Source organism: Cebus imitator, unplaced genomic scaffold (genome assembly GCF_001604975.1).
Source record: "Cebus imitator isolate Cc_AM_T3 unplaced genomic scaffold, Cebus_imitator-1.0 Scaffold33, whole genome shotgun sequence".
In the NCBI taxonomy this organism is placed as follows: Eukaryota; Metazoa; Chordata; class Mammalia; order Primates; family Cebidae; genus Cebus; species Cebus imitator.
The window spans coordinates 6810144-6837859 of NW_016107348.1; the positions used below are offsets into that span (position 1 = coordinate 6810144).

General features: G+C 34.9%; 1 protein-coding gene across 3 annotated transcripts in view; it reads left to right on the forward strand.

Annotated features, from left to right (window-relative positions):
- HMCN1 (hemicentin 1) overlaps positions 1-27716 on the forward strand; it is a 455928-nt gene that overhangs the window by 348794 nt on the left and 79418 nt on the right. For all 3 annotated transcript variants that reach the window (XM_017524525.2, XM_017524527.2, XM_017524530.2), the window contains exons 58-71: positions 1976-2137; positions 2843-2956; positions 3069-3271; positions 3560-3641; positions 3751-3882; positions 4241-4390; positions 6620-6779; positions 8901-9025; positions 9245-9428; positions 10030-10127; positions 11007-11285; positions 19206-19402; positions 22898-22979; positions 24279-24415. In XM_017524525.2, coding sequence (XP_017380014.1) covers positions 1976-2137; positions 2843-2956; positions 3069-3271; positions 3560-3641; positions 3751-3882; positions 4241-4390; positions 6620-6779; positions 8901-9025; positions 9245-9428; positions 10030-10127; positions 11007-11285; positions 19206-19402; positions 22898-22979; positions 24279-24415 — 2105 coding nt within the window. The remainder of the gene's footprint in view (positions 1-1975; positions 2138-2842; positions 2957-3068; positions 3272-3559; positions 3642-3750; positions 3883-4240; positions 4391-6619; positions 6780-8900; positions 9026-9244; positions 9429-10029; positions 10128-11006; positions 11286-19205; positions 19403-22897; positions 22980-24278; positions 24416-27716) is intronic.

Here is a 27716-nt window from a genome sequence, read left to right on the forward strand (position 1 = left end):
TCTTACTTACCTTGCTCTCTGTAAACCTAGAATGGTGTCTATAGTTGTGATAGTTGCTAAATAAATGTTTTCTGCATGTTTATTATATTTTCTGCATAATCATTGCCTCTTAGCAATGTGCAGTAGAAGCACCTGAAGTGGGACAGTGACTTGTGAGGAAGTAATAGTAATCACTAATGTTTTAACTAAGGATTGGAGTTAAGGAATGTGTTTTTTGTTTCACCAGTTAATCATGTCTTGAGTTCCTGACTGTAATCAGGAACTCATTATTTAAATATTGGAAAATTCATTTGAGCATAAAGAGTATAAATTATTTTTACTTAAAACAATACCATTTGTTATCTCCCTCCATAACTATGCTTCTCTCTTTTGTACTCTAACCTTCAGTCTGTTGGCATCTCAGGTTTTAGCTCTTTTCACTTTCCTTCATAGGCAGCTTAATTTTTATGGAACAGCATTTCAATTACTTAGTCCAAGTCTTCTCATCACTCTTGCTCAGTAAAAGCTCAAATCTGCATATAACAAGGACAAAAAAACTACTTGAAACCTACCAAGTGTTGTGCCAAGTGTCTTATATGTGTTATTTCACTTCATTATCTCAATAACCATATGTGCTTGCTCCATTTTATGCCTCTCTTGGAGCTGAAAAAGGCGAGGCTCAGTGAGATTAAGTAACATGCTCAAAGTTACACAGCTTGCAAATGCCGCACCAGGATTTTAATGCAGGCGGCCTGATTCCATAAGTTTTATACTTAGCTGCTTCTGCCTCTCACTAAATTCCACATCTGTACTCTACCTGCACTTAGGTAGCTCAGTATGGCTGAAGGAAATCTTGAAGTCAGGAACATTGATGTCATTGTAAGTTCATAGTACCAGCTTGAACTGAGCCCTCCATGCTGCTTGCGGCTCGTCGTTTTCTCTCTGCACTGTAGTGGTTCTCTTAAACCTTCATGCTCTCCTCAGAAATATCAATTGGCCTCTGTCTTGGTCTTCTCCAGCTGCTTTAACAAGAGCAGAGACTGTGCGGCTTAAGAACATGAATTTATTTTCTCAAAGTTCTGGTGGCTAGAAAGTCCAAGATCAAGGTACAGACAGGGTTTGGTTTCTGGAGAAGGCTCTCCACCTGGCTTGCAGACAGCTGCTTTGTCTTCACATGGCCTCACATAGCCTTTCTTCTGAGCATGTTTGGTGAGGGAGAGAGTAAGTCCTCTGGTGGCTCTTAAAGGACACTAATCCTAAGGCATTATTTGACCTTAATTACTTCCTTAAAGGCCTCATCTTCAAATACAGCCACACTGGGACTTAGGGCTTCAATATACAAATTTGCAGGGACATAAACATTCAGTTCATAACAGCCCCTGCTCACTTTCTCTCAGTAAATAAGAATGCCTTCACCTTCTCTTTTGCAAAGAACAGAGAAAGAATATTCTAGAAATCACCTCAAATTCCTACCATCAAATTGAGAGCACTGACCACATCTGTTCCTGCCATTTCTTTCATCCCTCTTGTTGAAATAGAAAAGCATTGCTCTCCCTTCCAAAGGCCAGAGTCTAACCTGACTCTAGATCCCTGCCCACCATCTCCTAAAAAACCCACCATCTCCTGTCTCTTTAATATTATAAAAATAAAATATTAAAAACAAGATTATTTTAATATACTTAATAAAAAGCACATTAGGTCTCCTTTGTACATTGACAAAATCATCTTAGGAATTGTCAACTATGTTTTACAAATAAAATGCAGAATAATTCTGTCTCTGAAAATTCTGGTGCTTTCTTTCAACTGAGAAAAATAAACTCCTACGTGAGTTTGATGAAGGCACTAGGGAATTCTAAGAAGACAGCCAGCTAGATAATGAACAGAATCATTACCTCAGTCCTTTAGCAGAGTACAGTGTTTAGATTTATTCTTAGTAAATGGGAATATATGTTGCTGATAACATCAGCTTTCACTTTTAACATGTTCACTATTATAGTTCCTCCAAGTGTCATTGGTCCTAAAACTGAAAATCTTACTGTTGTGGTGAACAATTTCATCTCTTTGACCTGTGAGGTCTCTGGCTTCCCACCTCCCGACCTCAGCTGGCTCAAGAATGAACAGCCCATCAAGCTGAACACAAATGCTCTCATTGTGCCTGGTAAGAAACTGCTTATTATAAAGTAGACAAAATTTTCTCATCTTTCCTTATTTTAATACAAATGGCATTGCAAATTAGTCTCTTTCCAAACTTTTGTCATGCTTTATTTGTTCACAGTAAATGCCTCTCTTTGCCCATTTGGGTCCTTAAGGTAGTAAGACTGTGTAGACTTTTCTGCTTTTAGTGGGAATGTACAAATAACAAGGTCTCCTTCAAGAAATTACAAAATTTAGAGAACAGCTTAGAACGGCCTAGTAATACCAAGTGGTAGATGGTAAATAGTACTTTCATTATCTGCTGGATGTTTTTAGTCAATCCTAAAGTTCCTTGAGGATAGATGATAGACTAGATAGACAGATAGATAGATAGATAGATAGATAGAGTCACCTCGGCATTGTGGGAAATTTAAACTCAGGAAACACTTATTTTGACATAGTACAATTGCTGTTTGCTCACTAGAACCTGTATCAGACAGTTTTACTATCCATGTTTGGATGCTGGAGAGAAAAACTCTTCCTTTATAAGAAAGTAGGTGAATAATAAAGGAAAGATCAAAGAAAACTGATCATTTTATTTTAAATAGGAATGCTTCTCTATAAATTTTACTCTAAAAGAAAGGCTATATGTTGCTATTTATCTGATTGGTAAAATAGTTGTTAGAACAACCTGTACACAGCTCTACAATTTCATTCTATTTGCCTACAGGTGGTCGAACTCTACAAATTATTCGGGCCAAGGTATCCGATGGTGGTGAATACACTTGTATAGCTATCAATCAAGCTGGTGAAAGCAAGAAAAAGGTTTCCCTGACTGTTTATGGTTTGTTTTTACTCTTGTCATAAAATTCTTTTATTTTTAAACTGCTATTCAATATTTTCTGTCTGAGCACCTTAATGAAAAAAAAAATCCTTCTGCTATTTTCTTCCCTCAGTGCCCCCAAGCATTAAAGACCACGACAGTGAATCTCTTTCTGTAGTTCATGTAAGAGAGGGGACTTCTGTGTCCTTGGAGTGCGAGTCGAATGCTGTCCCACCTCCCGTCACCACTTGGTATAAGAATGGGCGGATGATAACCGAGTCTACTCATGTGGCGATTTTAGCTGATGGACAAATGCTACACATTAAGAAAGCTGAGGTGCATCTTTTATTCTTGTTTGAGTGTCATGATGCCTTGGTGGGGTGGTGGAAAAGATACTTGGAAGTTACACATTCCCTTTCACTACAGTGAAAAAATGATTTTCATTAAAAAAAATACATAGCCAATGCCATTGACTATTTTTATGAAAAACAGCAAGATTGCTGAAGGCATTTAGAACTGGGGCGTTGAGCATACAGATGACTGATGATTTAATCCACACTCAAACAGTATGATTGGTCATCTATAACTTAATGGAGCACATACAATAGTATCTTTTTCTTTTAGGTGTCTGACACAGGCCAGTATGTATGTAGAGCTATAAATGTAGCAGGACGGGATGATAAAAATTTCCACCTCAATGTATATGGTGAGCATTTGCCTCTAATACAACTCTTTTTCCCCCAGATGTGCAAATGAAAAAAAGTGTTCCAAATTTGCTTAATGAGGACAAATGATTTTCTTCTGTTTTTTTACAGTGCCACCCAGTATTGAAGGACCTGAAAGAGAAATGATTGTGGAGACGATCAGCAATCCTGTGACCTTAACATGTGATGCCACTGGAATCCCACCTCCCACGATAGCGTGGCTGAAGAACCACAAGCGCATAGGTAAGGCAGCCATGCATATTTTTGTGTTTCTTTCTTTTGCTCTTAATTCGCCAGACTTTTAAACTAGCAGATTTTAAGTGTCATGCTCATACGGGTGTTTAAACTAGCACATTTTAAGTATCATGCTCAAGAAGCCTAATGCACTGAAATATAAATTTATAAAATAGACTCATCGAAAAATAGTAATTTTATAAGATTTTTTCTCTTTTTTTTAAAAAAAGACTCACTTGAAAGTACAAAGGAAGAATTTTTAAGAAATACATTTATCACATAAAGCAAAGCATTTTATGAACTTTAGAGATGTTAAAGTTTAAAGGTTTTTTTAAAATGTTTTATTGTGCTTTGTTTCTACCTCTAGAAAATTCTGACTCACTAGAAGTTCATATTTTGTCTGGAGGTAGCAAACTCCAAATTGCCCGGTCTCAGCGTTCAGATAGTGGAAACTATACATGCATTGCTTCAAATATGGAAGGAAAAGCCCAGAAAAATTACTTTCTTTCAATTCAAGGTATGTCTTGTCCACTGTGATCTATCTTCAATTTCTTGGTTATTCCATTTATAGTACAAAATCTACATTTAAAGATATCACTAGTAATTGATTCAAAATGTCTTTAGATGATCAAAAAATATCATCAGTTTTCTGTCCTGTATTTACCAGGTGATTCTGTTTTCATGGAAATGGACATAAGTGTGGAAAAAAGAATAGTAGCAATTTGGTAATCTCTACTTTTTCCAATTTTCCATTTCCACTTCCATTATTAATTTTCTATAGTATATATTCTATTTGGTCACACTTATTTATTTTAAACTGGTATATTTTGATGCTAAGCCTGTAGATCTGTTCTTATTTGTATAGATAAGATTTAATTCACAAAGAAGTTGTACTATGATCTGAGCACAGGTAAATTAAGTAAATTTTAATGAATGAAGAATCTTATCCTACTTTAAGGTGATCATAAGGAGCAATTCATCAACTATTTAATGCCTACTATGTTCTAACATAGTATTAAGCACTTTAGGGGCAACTTGTTTTTTTTCAATTTTCAGTAAAACTCTGATTATTACATTTGACTCAGTATTGAAATTGAAATGAAAGTCTAACTTGAAACTAAGTTGAAATACTTTTTCTTCCAATCTTATTATAGTTACTAGGATAAGAATTTCTCATAAATTATGAATTCTATTATGAATATTATGTATCTGTTATGTGCTCTGATAAAGCTAACTCCAAAATAATAAAATTAAAAGAATTAAGTTCAGAAGTATCAATTGGTCTTTCTGTGATAATTAATGATGCTTTGGGATTTCAGAAGCTGAAGGAAAAACAGAGATTCAGTGTCAGAAGTTGCATGTTTAATTATGTTTAATGCATTCATCATAATAAACGCTAACCATAAGATATGTGATAGTACTAAACATTTTACCAGATTTTTATATACTTCGTAATGTCTTGGAACTAGAAATAATATATGCATATAAGGCCTAGCCTAGGCCCGTCCTTGTCATATATCAGATACTCATTGTAGGATGTCTCTTGATACTAATGTTCTTATTGACTCAACTTCTTTAGTACTCTAAATTCTGCAACTGTGGTATAATTATTATCATTTTCTGGATGACTAAAATGAGATTTATAGGGATTATTCGATGATGTGCTGGTAAATGTTTAAGAATTATCTTGGCCGGGCACGGTGGCTCAAGCCTGTAATCCCAGCACTTTGGGAGGCTGAGGCGAGTGGATCAGGAGGTCAAGAGATTGAGACCATCCTGGTCAACACGGTGAAGCCCCGTCTCTACTAAAACTACAAAAAATTAGCTGGGCATGGTGGTGCGTGCCTGTAATCCCAGCTACTCAGGAGGCTGAGGCAGGAGAATTGCCTGAACCCAGGAGGCGGAGGTTGCGGTGAGCCGAGATCGCGCCATTGCACTTCAGCCTGGGTAACAAGAGCGAAACTCCATCCCAAAGGAAAAAAAAAAAAAGAATTATCTCTCTAATCAAAGAGATCATGATATGTAGACAATTGTTTGCCAGTCTCCATGGTGTAAATATTCCCACCATGATCTAATATATACAAGATTTCAGCCTACCAATGAGATGTTACTGAACATGGTGTGGGGAAAACGTACAAAATTGGCTTCTGTGACCTGCTTTTTGATCACTATGATCATATAGAATAGAAATTCAAACATATTTCTATCTGACATTATTGGCAGTATTTTTATTACACAATATTTCTCAATGAAATAAAAGTGAAAACCAAAGATGGCTAGGAAAAGAGAATAGAAACTACTGGCTCTTCAAAACTACAATAAGCCAATCCATTGTTCAGAATAAATAATAATTAGATTGAATAATGGAGAAATAACCAACTAAGATACTTTCCTCAGACCTTTATCCCAATATTTTATAAGACAGATTCTTCTGAACTGTACTATCCATTAAGGATTTAACCTAAGAGTGATTTAATTTGGCCATAAAGGGTGATCATGAGGTAGATCTATCACTAGCCCCTATGACTAAGTAATTATATCAACTTACAAATACACCAGGAATATTGAGGTGTTTCTTTATCCTCCTCATTTAAAAGTAATTCATGAAGATAACAATAGTTTGATCCTGAACCATAATCTACAAAGCATATGAAATTGAAATGGCATATTGTTCTATGACTCTGTTATATTTATTAGAATTTATATCTGTGTCTTGTTAATGAAAGTCCTAATTATTTCTCCAAAGTTCCTCCAAGTGTTGCTGGTGCTGAAATTCCAAGTGATGTCAGTGTCCTTCTGGGAGAAAACGTTGAGCTGGTCTGCAATGCAAATGGCATTCCGACCCCACTTATTCAATGGCTTAAAGATGGAAAGCCCGTATCTAGTGGTGAAACAGAAAGAATCCGGTATGTTTAAAAAGAATCTTTACATTGTACATTGTAAGGTCTTCTACAGTGCTTTATGCTTCAAATTTCACATAAATAATGATGCCAAATTCCATCTCATTGGAACTTGGCTATCATCATATTCACAAAGGAAAAGAAAATTTTTTGGAGAACTGTACATAGACATTCTCCTTGGAGAATTGCTCAGAATTGTGTATGTTTCTTATCCATTAACTCTGAAATGTTAATTAACTCGTTAACTTTAACTCATTAACTGTAATGTTAACTATTGCTGATTTTATTCTTCTAATTTCAGAATGGTTATACAAAAGCCCATGACATAAAAATAATAAGTTCTTTCCTGCAACTTTATCTCACAAATGATTCATCAATAATTCTAGATACGATTTTGTATGCTGAAACCACCAAACTGTACATGGTATACTGATTGGCTCCTTTTGAGAAAAAATACAGTAATGTCATAACTCTCATAATGGTTTGTCCAAATCCCATTTTTAGCTGGCGCTTGTTACCCATGCCACAAACCACATAGAGATTGAATAATAATGTGGTGAGAGCCTCCTATTACTTTCAACAACAAATTCCTTTGGAAAGACATTCCAGAATTTGATATTGTACTAGATTACTTCATCACAAAATCCCATTACATACGTATACCAGATTATATGCATAAGTAGGCATTAATTAAATGTATTGTACACTTTAACATTTTGAGCCAATATGTAAACCTAAGGGTTTGGAGTATATTTTTTGGTAAATAAATTGAATATACATAATTTAAAGACAGATAAATATAATTTTCTTTGTATTCATTATGTATTAACATTTCTAGTCTTTTAGAGGATGCATTTTAAGTTTTATTTCTCTGATGTGAACATTTCTGAGTAAATAAAAAGTATTTAATTATTTTTGTTAAATCAGCTAGTATTTGCCATATTCCAGACCAAGTACTAGATATTCAATGGTACCTAAAGATTTTATATAAGATATAAAGATAAGGTCTTTTGTATATGATATCTTTTATATAAGATAATATTTGTAACTAGGAATTTAGAGTCTATCATTCCTTCTCCTACATTAACATTCTAAATTTACTTATTATATATTTATTATTCATTAATTCCATAATATGTATAGATTTGTAGGTAGAACAGTTTGTCAATCAAGTACAATAGTTTTTCCAAAGTCAAGGTACTATTTTTGTTTGATCATGGCAACTTGCTTTTTTGCTTGTTAATTTAATTAAACTCACAGAATTAAAAAAATTATATTTTGAAAAAGAAAAAATACAGCTATATCCCAGATAATAAAATAGCTCTCAATAAACATTTAATAACAAGATGTAGTAGAAATGGAGCTTTTCCTTTTGACAGTGGGTGATTCTAATGAAATCACTATTGCACAAGTAACTGTAGATGGCAATTTAATCTCTACATAAAACAAAGGAAATTTTGCTTTGTAATTAATGGTATGTGAAGACAACCAATAATGAAATGATCTTAGCTTAGAGATCTTTGATTATCTCATTGTATATTTGTATTTTACTATTATATTGAAAAGAAAAGCTTTATTTAGCAAAAATTTGTAGAAAAAATGTTTGCAAAATATAGCGACATATGATACACATGATGTCACAATTTAAATAAATGATCCTATTCTATTTTTTATTAAGGTATTAAGTTGTTTATAACTAGTTTTTATGTATAATTTTTTCAGTTTCTCATTGTCTGTAACAGTCTTCAGTTTGCATGCCAGAATTTTGTATAACATGCATTTAATTCAAGCTTTATATTGATAACTAAGAATATATTATTCTTTGAGAAAAACATGTCTTTCCTACGATTTGAATAGAGAAGTATTCCTGATTTTGTTCATTTCCTTTTTTTCCTCATAAGGAAATGGTGGATATGAGACTCACTACTGTAGAATTTCAGTTGGTTGCTTGAATTTTCCATCAGTTTCAGTAACTCTGATTTTAAAAGGCTTGCATGTACTTAATGAAATAAGATGAAGATATCACTTTATGGTGTTTTTTAAAGAAAACAATAATTTGGAGTGAGTTTTCTAGATCTTAACTTCACATTAATCATCTTTGCCCCTCTGTTATGATCTTTTCCATAGAGTGAGTGCAAATGGCAGCACATTAAACATTTATGGAGCTCTTACATCTGACACAGGGAAATACACGTGTGTCGCTACTAATCCTGCTGGAGAAGAAGACCGAATTTTTAACTTGAATGTCTATGGTAAATATGAAATATCACCCTCTTTTAACAATGCTGCCTCAAGAAGCTACCAATAGAAGTGAAGGTCCAGCAATAGGCGTCTGGAGCATTTAGTCTGAAATTTGATGCCACCATTATATCCTTTGGGGATACAATGTTGAAATGAGAGCAGTTGTAGTTGAAATTATTTGAACTAGTAATACATCCCTCTTCCTTCTCTCTCACTTTCTGCCGTCATAGTTACACCTACAATTAGAGGTAATAAAGAAGAAGCAGAGAAACTAATGACCTTAGTGGATACTTCAATAAATATTGAATGCAGAGCCACAGGGACGCCTCCGCCACAGATAAACTGGCTGAAGAATGGACTTCCTCTGCCTCTCTCCTCCCATATCCGGTTAATGGCAGCAGGACAAGTTATCAGGTCAGCTTTTATTGTGTATTATTTCCTAAGTAACTGTGATGATAGACTTCTCCTTCATCTAAACAGTGTTTAAGAAATGTTCTTTTCTAAGCTTTTACTGTGTTTTTTCCCTTTAAGTATATTTTTAGTAGAAGGAAGACAACAAATATACAATTAAAATGATTTTTATCCTTATTTAAATGCTCATGTTCTAGTAAATGTGTAAAATGGGTCTTTTATAGACAGGTTTGTTACCATATATGTATTTCCAGGAATTACTCTTTTAGGTAAAACTTTATGTGGCAAGATAGTAGTAGGAAGATGCCTACCATGATAATGTGATTTTCATGTTAGCAGCATTCTCTATTAATATGTATTTGAAAAAATATTCACCTCTTAAATTATGCTGTATTTTCAGTGGTTTATTGTCGCTGCCTAATCAGCTTTGTAGAATAAATTGCATTTGAAGCCCCTATATTTTGTGATGGATGGCTATAAGCTTCATAATTAAAATTTTCCAACATAAATCACCTTCTATAACCTATTTATAAGTCATAATTATTTTATGTGTATTTGTTGCATGGGATCAAGTAATGAAATGTTGGATCAAATTGTTTCTCAGGATTGTGAGAGCTCAGGTGTCTGATGTCGCTGTGTATACTTGTGTGGCCTCCAACAGAGCTGGGGTGGATAATAAGCATTACAATCTTCAAGTGTTTGGTATGTGTCACAGAAATGACCCCATTACTTACTATCTCAGTACTAAGTAACAGGCTTATCTTTAGAAATTGACTTCCTCAGAGATTTAGAAATCTGACTTTCCTCCATCAAAAAGGATTAGTGAAACAGGATCTTACTGACTAGAGAAGAATGTATTTTCTTCTGAAAGGTCCGTATTATTGGACCGTACTGTCTGTCTGTTAAAACACTCTTCTGATCTAGAAATTTGTACTAAATTAAATCTATTTTTTAAATAGCATTTCAATCCAGACACAAGACCAGTCTTTTCATGTAAAGAAAAAGTCAAATCTTTTCTAGCAGTTTATTTAGAGTATTCAAACTATGAAGGATGCATGTGCTTATATGTGTGTGTGTGTGTGTGTGTGTGTGTGTGTGTGTGTGTGTGTGTGGAGAGACCTCAATACCTTCCATTTCTGAAATGTTGAAGTTTGCTGATCCACATTTCCCAATCCCCAAAACACCTCAGAGCAATTAAGTTACTCTTTATTATAATTTACAAATGACTTACTCTGTAATTTGATATTATTTTATTTATACTCTATAAACTAGTTAAAAGAACACTACTAAAACTATTATACACATTACAACAAATTAGAGATGGACCTAAAAAGTTGAAAAATCACCAAAATTTAAAACACATTGTATGTTCTCTAAGAAAACAATTTTTAGGTTTCATTGCTAATATTTGAAAAATTAATAATTAGCATTCCAAATAGATATTTCCATTGTGAAGTCCTTAGTTATACACAACTTTAAAGTGCATATTTTCTTCAATGACAGAAACATTATAGAATTAATTTAAATTTATCTCAAATTACAATAGACATCCAAAGTTTTCACATGTTGTTTTCTATGTAGCACCACCAAATATGGACAATGCAATGGGGACAGAGGAAATTACAGTTCTCAAAGGCAGTTCCACCTCTATGACATGCATTACAAATGGAACCCCAGCTCCCAGGATGGCCTGGCTTAGAGATGGCCAGCCCCTGGGGCTTGATGCCCATCTGACAGTCAGCACCCATGGAATGGTCCTGCATCTCCTCAAAGCAGAGACAGAAGATTCGGGAAAGTACACCTGCATTGCCTCAAATGAAGCTGGAGAAGTCAGCAAGCACTTTATCCTCAGGGTCCTAGGTACGTAAACATTCTGGTACATGTAGAATAATTGGAAAGTAAATGACGGTGAACATTTTGTAAATAAGTATAATTCTTAGAATCAGTTGCTATGAGGCAAAATGTTTAAAATTTTTATTGCATTTTTATTTATTTTTTAATTCACCTTAGCTTACTCTCATCTGAAGCATGTTAAATTTAAATTGTATTTTTTATCTGTCTGAAAAGATGAAAACTCCAGCTCGTAAAGCATTATTCATTGATAAAATCTTATACCCAATTGATAAGTATGTTTTTGACTTTTGCCAAGAACTGAAAGCACATCCGATTATAGAAATTTGATTTTAAAAAGCATAGTATGTATACTATTATACATAATCCCAGTCTTTAAATGATCCAATCTGTAGATTATATCTGGAATAATCATTTTATTTACTCTTGAGTTCATTTAAATACTTAAAATATGTATTTACATGTTTTAAATGTAACAGTTTAAAGAGAAAACACTTCTTTTGCTTGAAGTAAAAAATGTTAAACTTGGAAGAAAAGGAAGATAATGAAATGAAGTATTTCAATAAGACCTTTTGGCATTTTGTTTATTTTTTTCACTGTGAAGTGAGACCTCATGCTCCTTACATAGCAGAAAATACACCCTATAGAGAAAAGCAAAATAATTTTGGCAAGAGCCTTGGTTAGGTGGAAGTTAGCATGTTTCAGAGTATGTTATAATCTTTCTTGGAGCACCTATTAAAATTTAATTATTTATGTAACCCTAAAATTCTGCTTCATCCCTAGTTAAGCTTTATGAGGGCAAATGTCTTCTTACTTATTGCTGAATTCCCAGTGCTTAGCACAACATTTAATACATTAGAGACTATTAATGCATTATTTGTTGGACTGAATTGAGCCAAATTAGTTACTTTCCAGATGGATTAAAGGGAGTTTCATCCATAGAGGGAACAGAACAATATCTAAATAAATGAAGTATTATTCTCTGGAGTAGATGAGACTTCCAAAGGAAGTTCTTCAGGATATTTAGAGGCAAAAGAAAACAACAAGCCAATATCCCTCATCAACATAGTTGCAAAAATCCTCAACAAAATACTAGCAAACCAAATTCAACAGTATATTAAGAAGATCATTGACTCTGATCAAATGGGTTGCATTCCAGGGATGCAAGGATGTTGTTTTAACATGCACAATCAATAAATGTGATACGTCATGTTAACAGATAGGACAAAAATCATATGATTATTTCAATAGATGTGAAAAAAAGCATTTGACAAAATTCAACATTCCTTCATGAGAAAAACTCTCAACAAATTATGTATAGAAGATACATACCTCAAGACAATAAAGACTATAGTAAATCCACAGCTAAGATCACACTAAAAAACAAAAAGTCAGAAGCCTTTCCTATAAGGTCTAGAACAAGATAAGGATGCCCACTTTCTCTATTTCTGTTAGACATAGTATTCAAGTCCTAGCTAGAGCAACCAGGCAAAAAATAAATAAATAAAAGACATCCAAATTCGAAAGGAGGAAGTCAAATATTCTGTTTGCAGACTGCATAATCTTATATATAGAAAACCTCTAAAGACTCCACCAAAAAACTCTTAGAAATGATAAATTCAGTAAAGTTGCAGGATACAAAATCAACATACAAAAATCATTGGCATTTCTATTTGCCAACCACAAATTATCTGAAAAAGAAATCAAGAAAATAATCCCATTTACTGTCAGCCCTTCATATCCATGGGTTCCACATCTGTAGATTCAAACAACTGCATATCAAAAATCTAATATTCATTGGATTTGGAATCCATGGATACTGAAGGCCAACTTCTGTATCCATGAGTTTCTCAAGGCCTACTGCCAGGCTTGAGAATCTGCAGATTGTGGTATTCACAGAGGGTCTGGAACCAATCCTCTGCAGATACTGAGGTACATATCTATCCACAAAAAAGAAAATAAGAATAAATTTAAACCTCAATGAAAGAAATGGAAAGGAAACAAACAGAAAGATAGTTTAAGTTCATGAATTAGAAGAATTAAAATTATTAAAATGGCTATACTTCCCAAACAATCTACAGATTCAATGCAATTTCTATCAAAATACCATTGGCATTCTTCACCAAAATAGAAAAAAAAATTCCAAAATTTGTATGGAACCACAAAAGACACCAAATAACCAAAGCAATCTTGAATAAAGAGAACAAAGCTGAAGGCATCACTCTACCTGACTTAAAAATATACTACAAAGCTGTATTAATCAAAGCAGCATGCTGTTGGCATAAAAACAGACACATAGACCAATTGAACAGAATAAGGAGCTTAGAAATAAATTCATACATCTACAGCCACCTGATTTTTGACAAAGGTTCCAAGAACACATACTGGGGAAAGGACAGTCTCTTCAACAAATAATGCTGGGAAAATTGGAATGTCCACATGCAGAAATATGAAACTGGACCTCTATCTTGCACTGTACATAAAAATCAACTCCAAATGGATTGAAGATTAAATGTAAGATCACAAACTATGAAACTACTAGAAGAAAACACAAAGGAAACACTTCATGATATTGGACTAGGCAAGAATTTTTCTGGATAAGACTTCAAAAACTTGGGCAACAACAGCAAAAATAGACAAATGGGATTATATCAACTAAAAAGCTTCTGCACAACTAAGGAAACATTCAACAAAGTGAAGAGACAATCTACAGTATGGGAGAAAATATTTCAAACTGTACATCTGATAAGGGGTTAATACCCAATACATTATAAGGAACTTAATAGCAAAAATACAAAGAGTACAATTTTAAAATGCACAAAAACCTTAACAGACATTTCTCAAAAGAAGACATGCAAATGGCCAACAGGTATATTAAAAAGCCTCAACATCACTAACCATCAGAGAAAAGCAAATCAAAACCACAATGAGATATCACCTCACTCTAGTGAGGATGGGTATTACCAAAAAGACAAATGATAACAAGCGTTGGCAAGGATGTGGAGAAAAGAGAACACTTGTACACAGTTGGTGGGATTGTAAATTTAGTACAGCCACTATGACAAACAGTATAGAGGTTCCTCAAAAAAATAATAATAGAACTACCATGTGGTTCAACAATCCCACTACTGGATATATATCCAAAGGAAATGAAATCAGTATGCCAAATAAATCTACATTTATTCCAGCACTATTCACAACAGACAAGATGTGTAACCAACCTAAGTGTTCAACAATGGATGAATAAATAAAGACAATGTAGTAGACACACATGATGGAATACTATTCAGCTGTAAAAAAGAATGAAATCCTGTCACATGGTAACATGGATGAACCTGGAGAACATTAAACTATGTGAAATAAGCCAGGCACAGAAAGAAAATACCACATGATTTCACTCATGAAATTTTAGAAAGTCGATCTCATATAACTAAGGAATAGAACAGCGATTACCAAATTCAAGGGAGAGGCGGGAGTTGGTCAATAGGTACAAAGTTACAATTAGGAAGAATGAGTTCTGATGTTCTGTTGCACAGCAGGGTGACTATAGTTAACAATATAGGATTGTATATCTCAGAATAGCTAGTAGAGAGGAATTTCAGTGCTTTCACCACAAAGAACTGATAAATGTTTGAGGTGATGGAAATGCTAATTACCCTGATTTGATAATTACACAATGTATACATGTATGGAAACATCACATTGCACAATAATTATGTGTCAATAAGGAAAAAAAGAAAAAAAAGAAAAAACTGTGTGTTTGGGAGGTACAGGTTGGGGTTGGATAGAAAATTCCTGTACATCAATTTACAGAATGTGAGGAATAAGAAGAGATGACATAATGTGATCCTGCACATTCATCATTTACATATTAAGTATTATTGAATATAAATTATGTGACAGGCATGTTTCTAGCCATCATTTAACTATGATTATGAACGTGTGTGGTGTGGCAGACACATAAGTGCATAACTAAGAAAGATGGGATCACAGCCCTCAACTCCCTTCATCTGTGGAGGGCACAGATACTAAAGAAGTAATTACTTTTCTGTGTGATGAAGATTATATGGATAAAATAACATTCTGTGGAATGGTAAATTTCAGATTTGATCTCCTCAAGCATAAATCTGAGCCCTGAAGAGTAGGACTGTAGAGATGAGTGGGGAATTAGAGATCTTTTGTACGCATTTCTTGCCTAGAGATAATACAATTTGAATTGTCAGTTTGCACTCCCTGAAACTGAGTGTAAAAGGAAGAGTAGCAGGAGACAAGACTGGAAGTATATATGCACAGAGGCCAAAATATGAAACGTTTTGACAACTTTTTAGGGAGTTTGGACCGCATCATCAAGGCAATGGAAGAATCTTAAGGAGAAATATGTTACAGCCAGATTTCATTTCCAAAACATCCCTCTGGTGACAGTGAAAAATGAATTGAAGAGGCTGCTGTTTTCATACAGGCCTGTAAATGCAAGGGCCTGGTTTAGTATGTGGCAGGGGTGGGAGTAGCTGGGAGAGAAAGAGCCGAGGAGCAGAATCACAGACGAGTGCATTTCTGGATGAAGAAAATGAAGGAGAAAAAGAACAATGACATTCTTAGTGGAATTCTTAAAGAACGGCCTGCCTTTTATAAAGTGGAAGAGTTTATAAGAATAATATTTTCTCAAAACAGATTTGAAAACTGCCTTAGAAGAAGGATGAGAAGTTTTAGCATTTCAGCATCTGTTGAAAATTAATTCCATTAAATTCTGAAAAGTTCTTCACTTGAAGCAGTGCTACCACTCAGAATACAAACATCTTAACTTGGGGAAAAATGCTCAATTTAATTCTATCCATGTGGTGGGAGGTATGATGGCATATTAGTGGTTCTGAAAAGTCCAATGTGGCTAGACCACTGACAACAAAGGAGAGCATCATACAGAATAGGGGGTTTTGATAGGGGCAGGTCATAAAGGGCTTTGTTGACCACAGTAAGAAGTTTGCTTTTTATCCCGTAACAATGAGAAATCATTGAAAGTTCTAAAAATGGAATAACAAATAGAACTACAGTTTGAGAAGAGCTCTCTGGCTACAAAATGCAAGGCTATTTGAACAGGGCAAGACAGATTCTGAGAGACCAATATAAGGAATTGTGTTTGGCTGTGAACAACAGAGCCAAGGTATGGTGGGTCCAACAAAGTGCTTCTGTTTTTCTCACTGAGATGGCTGGAGGGAGGCAGTCGTTGCATTGGTTCAACAGTTCAAATATTTGCAATTCTCTTGAACCTTTACAACGTGGTTGGTTGGTGATCATGCAGTATTTGCTCACCCCTAGCAGAACTAGATGCTGTTCTAGATGCCACAGTAGAGCAGGTAACTAGGAAGGGTGAAGAATTGCCCCTTTAGAAAATAATTAAGACTTTCTTACAAGCCCCACAGAACCACATCCACCTACATCTCATTGGTCAGAATTGTCATATACCACTCCATCCACTCCATCTACTATCTGCTAAAGAAGCTAGGAAATGTCATTTGTTTAGCACATTGACAGCCCCAACAAAATTTAAGTCTGTTAATCAGAAAGCAATCAGTAATATTGGGTAGGTACCTACAAACAGGAAGGGGAAAAAACATTAAGTAAATGGTATTGCAGCTCAAATTAGAGTGAGGGAGATGAGAAAAAAAAAGGTGTATTCTGGAAATAAGTATAACGTAAGTATCAGGACTTGTAGCCTGGGACACAAGGGAGTAATTAAGAAGACGGTATCAAAGATAACTCCTAGTTTCTGGCGTATGTGACCGATTGGTAAATCCATCACAAAGATGCAGAGATACTGGCAAAGAACTAGATTTTGAGAAATACGACAGTAGGTTCAATCTGCATACATGTGGAGTTTTAAGTGGTTTTCAAATATCCAAATGGAGATGTTTATTTGATAACTGCATTTATGAATCTGGAGCTCAAAAGAGAGTGTAGGCTGGAAATGTAAATTCTGGAGTTATTGGAGTATAGACAACTCTTACTCTGCCCAAAATACAAGAGATATGCGCAAAAAATAGAGTAAAATAGTTCACAATCACTTAACACAGGTAAGACCTGGACAGTCTGGGGTTTGAACCACTCAAGAACATGTTAATACGGTTACTGCTACTATTTTAAATCTAGTAATTACAAACTTTGGGAGGGACGGGGAGCATCCCTAATTAATCTTTGTATTCTGGTGATTGACACATATTAAATAACCAGTAAGAGGGGTAAATAATTGACTATGGCAAACCGGGAATTAGATGAGTGTTTTGAGTAGTATAAATAACATGTTATGAAAATCAAAAGACATAGATATTTCATAATTAGTTGAGAGAATCAAGAAATGATTTATTGCTTTCACAAATGAACTTGGTGACAACATAACCTTGATGGCACTTGAACATGCTCAGTTAGGGGACTATGAGGAGCAAGAAAGGACTGAGCTTGTTGAGGGATTTGAAGTCTAGGTTACATATAAGTATGTAAAAAGCATATAATTACAAAAATAGATCTAGACCATGTTGTGGAAGCCTTGGAAATCATGATGAGGAGTTTTTATTTAATCCAGTAAGCAACATGGAGCCATTAAAATCTTTTAGGCAGAAAATCTTAGATCAATATTAAACTGCATTTAAGAAAATGTATTTTGACAGCAATACGTAAGATAGATAGAAGTAAAAAGAGGTCACGGGGGACAGTGATGTAGAAATGCTGACTTCATTACAATCTGAAAAGGAGGACCAACCTAATATATTCTCTTTCTCCAGAAGGAAAACAGAGTCTAAGAGGTGGTAGAAATTTTAGGAAGCAGATTTTAATAATACCAACAGCTGCAGTAAAGACTGTAGTAGTAGTAACTTTTTAAGAACCTTTAATTGTAAAATAAAACAGATACAGAAACACACACACACACACACACAAATATATAATGTATCTCACTGATGCCTCACACCATCCTATTAGGTAAATAATGTTGGTATCTCCATTTTAGAGATTCGCTCAAATCCGTGAAACTAATCATTGTTGACGCCAGCATTCAAACTCAGACTCCAGATCCTCTGCTATGAGTCACTGTTCTAAACTATGTGCCTTATTAAAGAAAAAAGAAAAGAAAAACAAACCTGCTAACTCTTGGAGCTGTCCAACAGCTATTTTGGCTGCCTTATCCAATAAAGCTGGAAACTTAAACTATGAAAGTGTCATAGAAAACTTGAATGGTCATTGTAAGGGGAATGTGTTTTAAAGAAATTACCAAACTTGGGAGTCGTTATACTAAAGAACCTTAATGTCTCTTCCCAGTGTTTGTATTCTTTGACCTTCTCTTGAGAAAGGTAATTTTAGAACCATAAGTAACCAAAGAGGAAGTTACTCCCATCCAGACATAACAAATGTGTTTTATACAGAAATTATCTCCAAATGTAACTATTTTTCATCTGCTTAGTCATTGTTTCCCCTCAACGTTCTGCATGGGAAAGATGATAGCAAAATTCCACAGTATTCACGCATTGTTTTTATAGAAAACTATTGGTATTTAAAGATACAAAACATAGTAAAATGCTAAGTTCCTCCCCAGAAAAAAAAAAAAAAAAGTGGTACAAGATGGGTTTGCAGTTTGGGTTTTATTGTTTTCAAATCTTTCAGTCAAGTAAGACTGTTGTAATTAACTGAGTTTGAACTGTTGTTTTATAATTACATGGTAATGAATTGCCATTTACTTCATAATCTCTTATAGGCATGATCCATCCCTTTTGAAAGTGTCAATGAGAAATGGTAATGACATCTGGGAACTACTTCACTTTCCTTGTTCTAATCCATTTCTATCATGTGAATGTGAATTTGTGTTGGATTTTCTTTTCAAGTTTTTCTAACGCAGTATTTTATGATACAGTGGGTTTATTATTGTTTTTTATTCCCTTTAAATAGAACCACCTCACATTAATGGATCTGAAGAACATGAAGAGATATCAGTAATTGTTAATAACCCTCTTGAACTTGCCTGCATTGCTTCTGGAATCCCAGCCCCTAAAATGACCTGGATGAAAGATGGCCGGCCCCTTCCACAGACGGATCAAGTGCAAACTCTAGGAGGAGGAGAGGTTCTTCGAATTTCTACTGCTCAGGTAAGTGTCAGAGCTCATACAATTATCTTAGGTTAGGTCAAACATCTCACTTGCTAATATATGAAAATTGTGGCAGAAATTGTGTCTTTGAACCCTTATATATCACAGATCTCTGTAACTTGAGCAAGGATAGATTAGTCCTATATGCGTGATTGGGCAACTTGACTAAAAGGAAGACAAAGCAGTATCATATTAAACCCTGAAGAATGCAAGATACCTTTCTTTCCATTAACTTTTGCAAGTTTTCACAGTGCTATAACTGCTAGTATATTTCCTGAAGTTCTTAATTTGTACTTTTTAGCCCTTTGTGGAACTGGCAAAAAGCAATCTGACATGCATATGTATAAGGCTTCAAGGAGCACTTTTGCTCTCCAAAATGAACTAGCAGACATGGAGGTCTGAAGAGACACAGTTTTTCAAATAACGATCAGTTCAATAAAATTGGTTCTTTTAGTTTAGGTTTAAGGAAATTGATCTGAAATGTGAATATATTAAAAGAGAAATATGTCTGGGATGTCTTATTGTAACAATCTTCTATTCTACTAGTAAAGGCAAACCTGATGTTACAGTTATTTTCCATCTGAGCCCTAATGCCATCATTTGTAACCTGGGGACAAAAATAATCATCATACCTCATTGATACACTGAGGGATTTAAAGAAATAATCCAACATGATGTGCTTAGACTGGTGCCACAGGCATATAGTAAATGCTTTAAAAAAAAAAAAAAGACTTAGGATTTTTCCTGCTGTTGCTGTTGTTATTACCATAATCATTTCTCTGAATGTAGAATAACCAATTATTTGATCATATTTTGTTTGCATTTTTTTTTTTTGAGATGGGGTTTCACTCATGTTACCCAGGCTGGAGTGCAATGGCGCGATCTCGGCTCACCGCAACCTCCGCCTCCTGGGTTCAGGCAATTCTCCTGCCTCAGCCTCCTGAGTAGCTGGGATTACAGGCACGCGCCACCATGCCCAGCTAATTTTTTGTATTTTTAGTAGAGACGGGGTTTCACCATGTTGACCAGGATGGTCTCGATCTCTTGACCTCGTGATCCACCCGCCTCGGCCTCCCAAAGTGCTGGGATTACAGGCTTGAGCCACCGCGCCCGGCCTGTTTGCATTTTTTTATTGAGAATGGAAGAAAGGGAACTGGAAGAAGAGAGCTAAGGATTATAGACTATCTACTATGTCCTGTTGTGTTCATCTCTGGGCTATCTACCCCACCCATTCCCCTCATGACAACTCTGTGAGGCAGTTTGTCTATGCCACAAATCCAGAAGCAGGTGCAGAGAGATTAAGTACTTATCTGCCAAGTACTCACTGGTGCTCAGTGATGGACCTACACCTCAAACCTTAGTCTGATTCAGAAGCCTAGCTAGTGCATCTCAGCACAGTGCATTACTAGTGTCTTGTAGCACATACTTTCCATTCTCCTCTTTTCTCTCCATTTCAAACATTGCGGTAACCTCGAGTCAGGTTAAACTAAAACCACGTACTGAATCAAAACTCTTGAATGATATAATTTCAACAAACAAAAAGTAGGCAAAAGAATTCTGTGCCATTAGGAACAGCATGGAGACGGGAAAGTATGTAGAATAGAATCATGAATATAAATAAATAATGACAAATAAAGCTTGAAAGGGAAGTTAAGGCCATTACTGTAGGTCTTAAAGGCAAGAACAAAAGGTTGGGTTATAAGAAAACAAGATGACGGTCTCATAGAGTGTTAAATGATGGCCCGATTTCCCATGTGTTCTAGCTAGTGTGGAGAATCCATAAGACCTAAGATATATGACATTTCGCAGCCTTCAAGAATTTTCTAGATGTCTATGGGAAAAAATGACTGATACATGAGATACAATTAGATATGAGTCAACAATAGAACCATTAAAAACAATCTGGAAGTGGAAAATTAAATATGATGAAGTCCCCAAACTGATTTTGATTACTCTGCTCCTATGTTTTCATAGGATTTTGTATATACTTCTGTAGTATCACTTACTGCATTATATTTTATTTATCTCAACTTTGTTTTTTCGTGTATTTATCTGCAACATCTACTTATGCCTGGCACGTAATGGATGTGGATGATTTGCAAATTGCAAATTGTGTGGTATAGACAAGAGTTTCCTAAAACATCTTTCATCAAACACTAGTTCTGTAATTTATCTCAAGAAGGGAGGGGCCCACTCTATGACTAAATAGATTTGGAAAACTGTACATACTGTACCCTCCTTTCCTTTGTGAGCCATAATGCATGTCCAGCTCTGCAAAATCTTCCTCTAAAGATAAATGCTTCACTATAATTTTTCTAGCATTTTATTAGTAAAAAAGGACATTGGAAACTAACTACAGGTGATGTCTGTGGGTAGCCAGAAGGGCAGAAGTTGTCAGGAAATATTTTGTGGAAGAGAGAACATGTAAGAGTGGATGCGAATGATGGTTCAGGTTTGGCTAAGTCAAGACAAGTGGTGGGGGCGGTGATATCAATTGCGAATGAACTGAGTTGGTAGAGAAGAGTTAGTTTTAGAGGTTTAAAAGATAGGAGAAATTCAGAAATTATTCTTAGTAAATGGCACATTATTTTAAAATTCTTAATTAAACAACTATGTAAGAGTTTTTCTTCTAAAATCATATTTAAGTATTTTTCCAAACATTCTAGTCTCAATGATTTTTAAAGGAGTTTTTGCAGCCTACCAAAAAGTGTTTCCAAAACCTCTAAAGTCAGTTTGAATGTAAGAATTTTTAAAATACCAATATTCTGGGAATGTTCAAGTAGTAAAATAAATGAGAACAGGATTTTTCTACTTTTCCAAAATGCATTTTTCCCAGTAGTAAGATCATCTGTTTTCCAGAGTTTCCTCTACAAGTACATGATTATAGGTTTTGTCTACACAATGTCAAACATGAATGAACACTAACTTTCCATGGAAGCCATGCTTGGGAATTTTTAAAGAAATGATTTTGGTTTTAGTTAGATAATAATAGATTCTGCTATCAGTAATGACCCTATTTCTAACACATTGTATAACTCTCATTTCACCATGTATATCAAAGGTAGAGTCAAGATGAGGTATTAATGTGTTTGATTTTAATAACCAGATATTTATCTGTTTACTTATTTAATAAACATTTAATTTTCTTGAGGAAGACTTCATTGTAACTTCTCAGTCTGCAATTTAAACCCATGAATATTTGTTTTTCAATGAACATTGAGGATATAGTCTATCCCGTATGGTGCCAGATATCATTAAATATACTTAATGTACAAACATTCCTATATCAAATGCCAAACTCTTGTGAAAACATATGTTTGCATATAATGTAGATACCAAGCAATGCTTTCTATCAGAGTGCTAATCATAGTGTTAAACAGTTTGCTTTAATTATCTTGCTTTTGGTGTGGGGATATTTACATGCATTCTAGTGGATATTTAATAACCAAAACTAACATGTTAACATTGTGTAATTTACTTATTTGGGTTTTGTAGGTGGAGGATACAGGAAGATATACATGTCTGGCATCCAGTCCTGCCGGAGATGATGATAAGGAATATCTAGTGAGAGTACATGGTAAATGTGGCAAAACATCTCACTTTCTATCATACATGCACCTAATTAGAAGAACCTGCAACAACACCACAGCACATCACAAGATGTTTATAAATTGGGGAATATATATTTTGCAAATCTGATTCTTATATCTGACTAATCAAGTTCTGTTGGGGGGCAGTTCATGGATTTTTTGTTACTTGATTAGTTTCTGCATTAATAACTTGTATTCATTGGTTTAAAATAATAGAATATGAGGAAGAAAATTTAAAAATCCAGAATTTTATCACACACAGACTTTTTTGCACATAGATGTTTTGTCACAAAAATATGTTTATACAAAATGTATGTTTATATAGTGTGCCTATAGAATTTAACCTGCTTTTATCTCAATGGTTTGGTGAACACTTTCATGTCAAAAAATATATTTTTATAACATCATGTTTAGTGATTCTATTGTATCCCGTTTTACTCCATATTTTTGGATGTTTAGGTTATTTCTGTATTTTTACCAATATAAACAACACTGCTATAGATAACTTTGCATTCATATGTTAACCCATTCCCTTTGAGAAATTTCTGTAAATGCACTTGCTTGGTTACACACACACACACACACACACACACACACACACTTCTAAGGATTTTGAAACTTACTGTCAAATTACTTCTTAGAAGAGTTGGGCGAGTTAGACTCTGTCCAATACGGTTTTAACATTGAAATAGGAATTATTCTTCATGGGTAGGAATTTTTGAAAACTATCGGAAGATCTTTGGTTCATTCTCATAGCCTACATGACTAAGGAGTGCAAACTGTCTGGGATTTAAGTGCCAGCTTCATCTCCGCAAACAAATTAAACCTGCCATTAATTGACATGTAAATTCTGTAAAACGTCACATGAAAAATGAATTCTGTATATTATTGTGGGCACTCCCTGATGTAGTAATTTTTAAATCTTATGTTCAGAGAAAATTATTACCAAGTGTATAACCTGGACAAGGGGTCCCTTCTTTGTGCCTCCATTTCTTTGCTGTCAAGTGGTGAAAATAATGCAATTATATTACTTCTATCATTCGTGTAGTTGTTGGAAGGATTTCATTACTTAATGAATATGAAAGTGCTAAATAAGGTAAAAAAAAAAATCTTCCCACTGTTTGTAATTATCTAGGCTATAAATGAGTAACGTTTTCAATGTTTTCAGTTTATACCTGTTATTATTTCATGTAACAGAACCAACATTTTTTGATACCTATGATCATACAGATCATGCTACGTCTCATTTTTTTGAAAGCTTTTGTTGTATTTGTTCTCATACCCAGTACCTCCTAATATTGCTGGAACTGATGAGCCCCAGGATATCACTGTGTTACGGAACAGCCAAGTGACACTGGAATGCAAATCAGATGCAGTGCCCCCACCTGTAATTACTTGGCTGAAAAATGGAGAACGGTTACAGGTAAATCTTTTGATAAGCTCCACAAATTCCTTTTTGATATTAAAAAAATAATAATAATCAGCTCTAGGGCCTTTGCTAGGTACCCAAAACCGAATAACATCAGGTTACTAATTATTCAACATCACAGCAGTGTGTACGGGGTTTTAAAATTAGCTTTATTATTTGCTTTATTATTTGCCTTTGCAAGGGTAGTTAAAAGTTGGTTATAAGTCAGAGAAAGGTATTCAGATTTGTGACACTCTGTAAATTTGCCCAAGTTTATATTTCCTGAAGTCCATGGATTAAAGTCTGATTTTAAATATTCAGCTCTTTCTTAAGAGAGAAGAAACCATCAAAGTCTCAAAATAACTGCCGCACGCTTCTTTTACTGAATTTTCCTGGTCTAAGCTTGGACCTCACAAGTGACCCCAAAGATACCAGGCGTCTGAGACTGGGATCCATGAAGAACCAGTTACTGGCTATCTAAAGTTTGCCATGCTCACATGATACCTGCTGTCATAGAGTGTCTAAGGCCAGGATCCTTAGTAGCCTTTTAGAGACCACTGAAAGCTTTGACTCTGAATGTTTTGATTGTGTTTATTCTAGTGATTAGCTATTCCTTTTTTTTTTCTTTGTTCTTCCTCATCGTCTTATCATAACCTACACTTTGTTTCTAGTAAATTACAAAAGGAGATTATGTCCCCTAACACCTAAGACATAAACCACCACCACCAAACCACACAAACACCAAACGTGGAGAGGCTGGGTTCTGAGAGTTACTAACATGCTAAATCATCATGCATATCACTTAACCCTCCTGTACTTCCATTTTGCTATTTATTGTATGCAGACTATAACGCAAGGTGCTCTGATTGCTACTGAAAATAGTATTCACCCTCAAGGAGCTCACACACTATCTGAGAAGACAGGTTAGTCAAAGATTATAGAATGGATACTAATTGTATATTACAAGGATGTGTAGAAACAGAGATGAGAAGCAAATAACCCAGACTAAAGGTTAAGGAACAGCCCATGGAAGCCTCTTAGAAAAGATGAGCTCAGTTTTAAAGGATCAGTATATACTGGGTGAGGCAGGAGAAGAAAGTGATTCCAATCACAGGTAATGGCAGGTACAAAGCTATTACAGGAAAAGAAGGGCCGCTGTTCTGAAAACTGGTAGTAGCGTGGCATCCCTGAAATACATCTTGATTACAATCTTTGATGGTTCCCCATTGATTTCAGGAGTCTAGTTAAACCACACAACTTAGCTCACAAGCCCTTTCATGCTCTGACTTTGCCTCCATAGTCTGATCTCTCATGTATCCATTTCACTCCAGACCATTAGGAGTAAAGGTAAAAGCTGAGTGAATATTGATGGAGAAGTCTAGGTTGATCCCAGGTTGACCAAGTGATGTCAGTCCTAGGAAAGGGTAAGTTCACTCATGATGAAAAATGAAAAAAAAGATGACTTCAGATTTAGACATTTTGAGTTTGAATTACCTATATTTTCCAAGAGGACACTGTAGAAATCATTTTAAAATATTGGCCTGTATTTCGTCAAAAAAGGCTTTGATGTGGTGGTCCATATTTACTTAGAAAAAGCAGTCTTCGATGTAATCATCATGGTATACTCTCTTGCTGAAGTCATAAGTTTGTAGAAGGTTGACTAGAAAGCAGAGTATGAAAGTCTCAGTTAAGTGAAAATAAAGCTTTAGGTAATAGTAACAGTTAAAAGGTGAACATATGAAAAAAGAAGATGAATGAGACTGAGCGAGAAGACTCAGAAATAGGATTAAAAGTAGGAGACACCAGTGTACTGAAAGCCAAGGAAAAGAGTGGGGGTGATTAATAAAGGCCACAAAAGGTACAAAGTTGTGTCCATTGGCTTTGGCAGTACATAGAGGTAATTAAAGATCTCAGCAATGGTTCTTCAAAGAGTGATCAAAGTACAAGGCAGGTTACGGTTCTTTGGGGATTTAATGGAAGAAGAGGAAGTAGAAAGAAGCATGAACTGGTCTTTACAGATTTCTGTATATGTATTACTGAAAGAAAGAGATTGAAGACATAGGAGAGAGGAAGAGCAGTTTATAGGACAAGTTATGCTGGATGGGGGAGGAATGAAACCCAGGACGCAGTTGAATGAATTAGCCTTGTCCAGAAGGGCTGCCCATTTTCTGCAGAGATGGGGAAATAGAAAAGAAGGTCGCATTCGTATCCAAGGTGGGAGGAGGGGAGAACTGCAGGTATGGGGCTTTAATTTTCTCAGTGGAACAGGAAGCGAGATTGTCAGTTAATAATGAGGCTTATCTGAGGCGACAAGTCAAATCTGGAAGAATTATAGGTGGTCTAGGGAAGGAAAACCAGAGAAAATTGTAATGAAACTTAATACGTTTGCAGAAAATACTGCTATTCATGGAAGAAAAACATTAGGAGAATTACTAAGCCAGGTGTGGTGGTTCACTCTGTAATCCCAGCACTTTTGGAGGCCAAGGCAGGAGGATTGCTTGAAGCCTCCTCCTCAGGGGTTCAAGATCAGCCTGGGCAACACAGCAAGACAGCACCTGTATAAAAAAAAATTAAAATTATCTGGGCATGGTGGTGCACATTAGTAGTTGTAGCTACTCAGGAGACTGATGTAGGAGGATCACTTGAGCCCAGGATTTCGAGGTTATAGTGAACTACAATAGTACCACTACTGCGGCATGGGTGACAGAATAAGATGCTGACTCTTAAGAAAAAGGAAGTCACTCTGAAAGTTTTTATTAGCCTAAATGGGCTATAGTCTAAATGAGTATAGCCTGCTATACCCATATAAAAGTTAAAAATTAAAATATATTTTATAGAACTTACTATACATATTTAAGAAATCACTTATTCTCATCAAAGGTAACATAATTTTATCTCTAATAGCCCCAGTAGAAATAAAAGGCCTAGAGAAAAATGTGTAAATTTTTAAAATAAATGGACATGAACTGCATATTTTACTTTGAACAATTTTTTATTAGAAAGATATATCTATCTAGGGTCAGGCCCATATGGTAGACAAATCTTATTTGGGATGTTCCTGAAATACTTTCATCTTAGGTACAATGAGAGAATATCAGTCTTTGATGCTATCTGTAATTTTTTAATAATTATGAATATCATATATCCTTAAGTTACTTGTTTATATATATCTCTCTCCAATTAGACTTAATAGCAGAGATTATGCTTCATTGTGCTATATTTTCATAATTTTTGGTCCATGCCTAGATACAAAATAAATTCTTAAGAAATATTTGTAGTAGTTTATTTACTTATATTTTATTTTATTTTTTTTTTT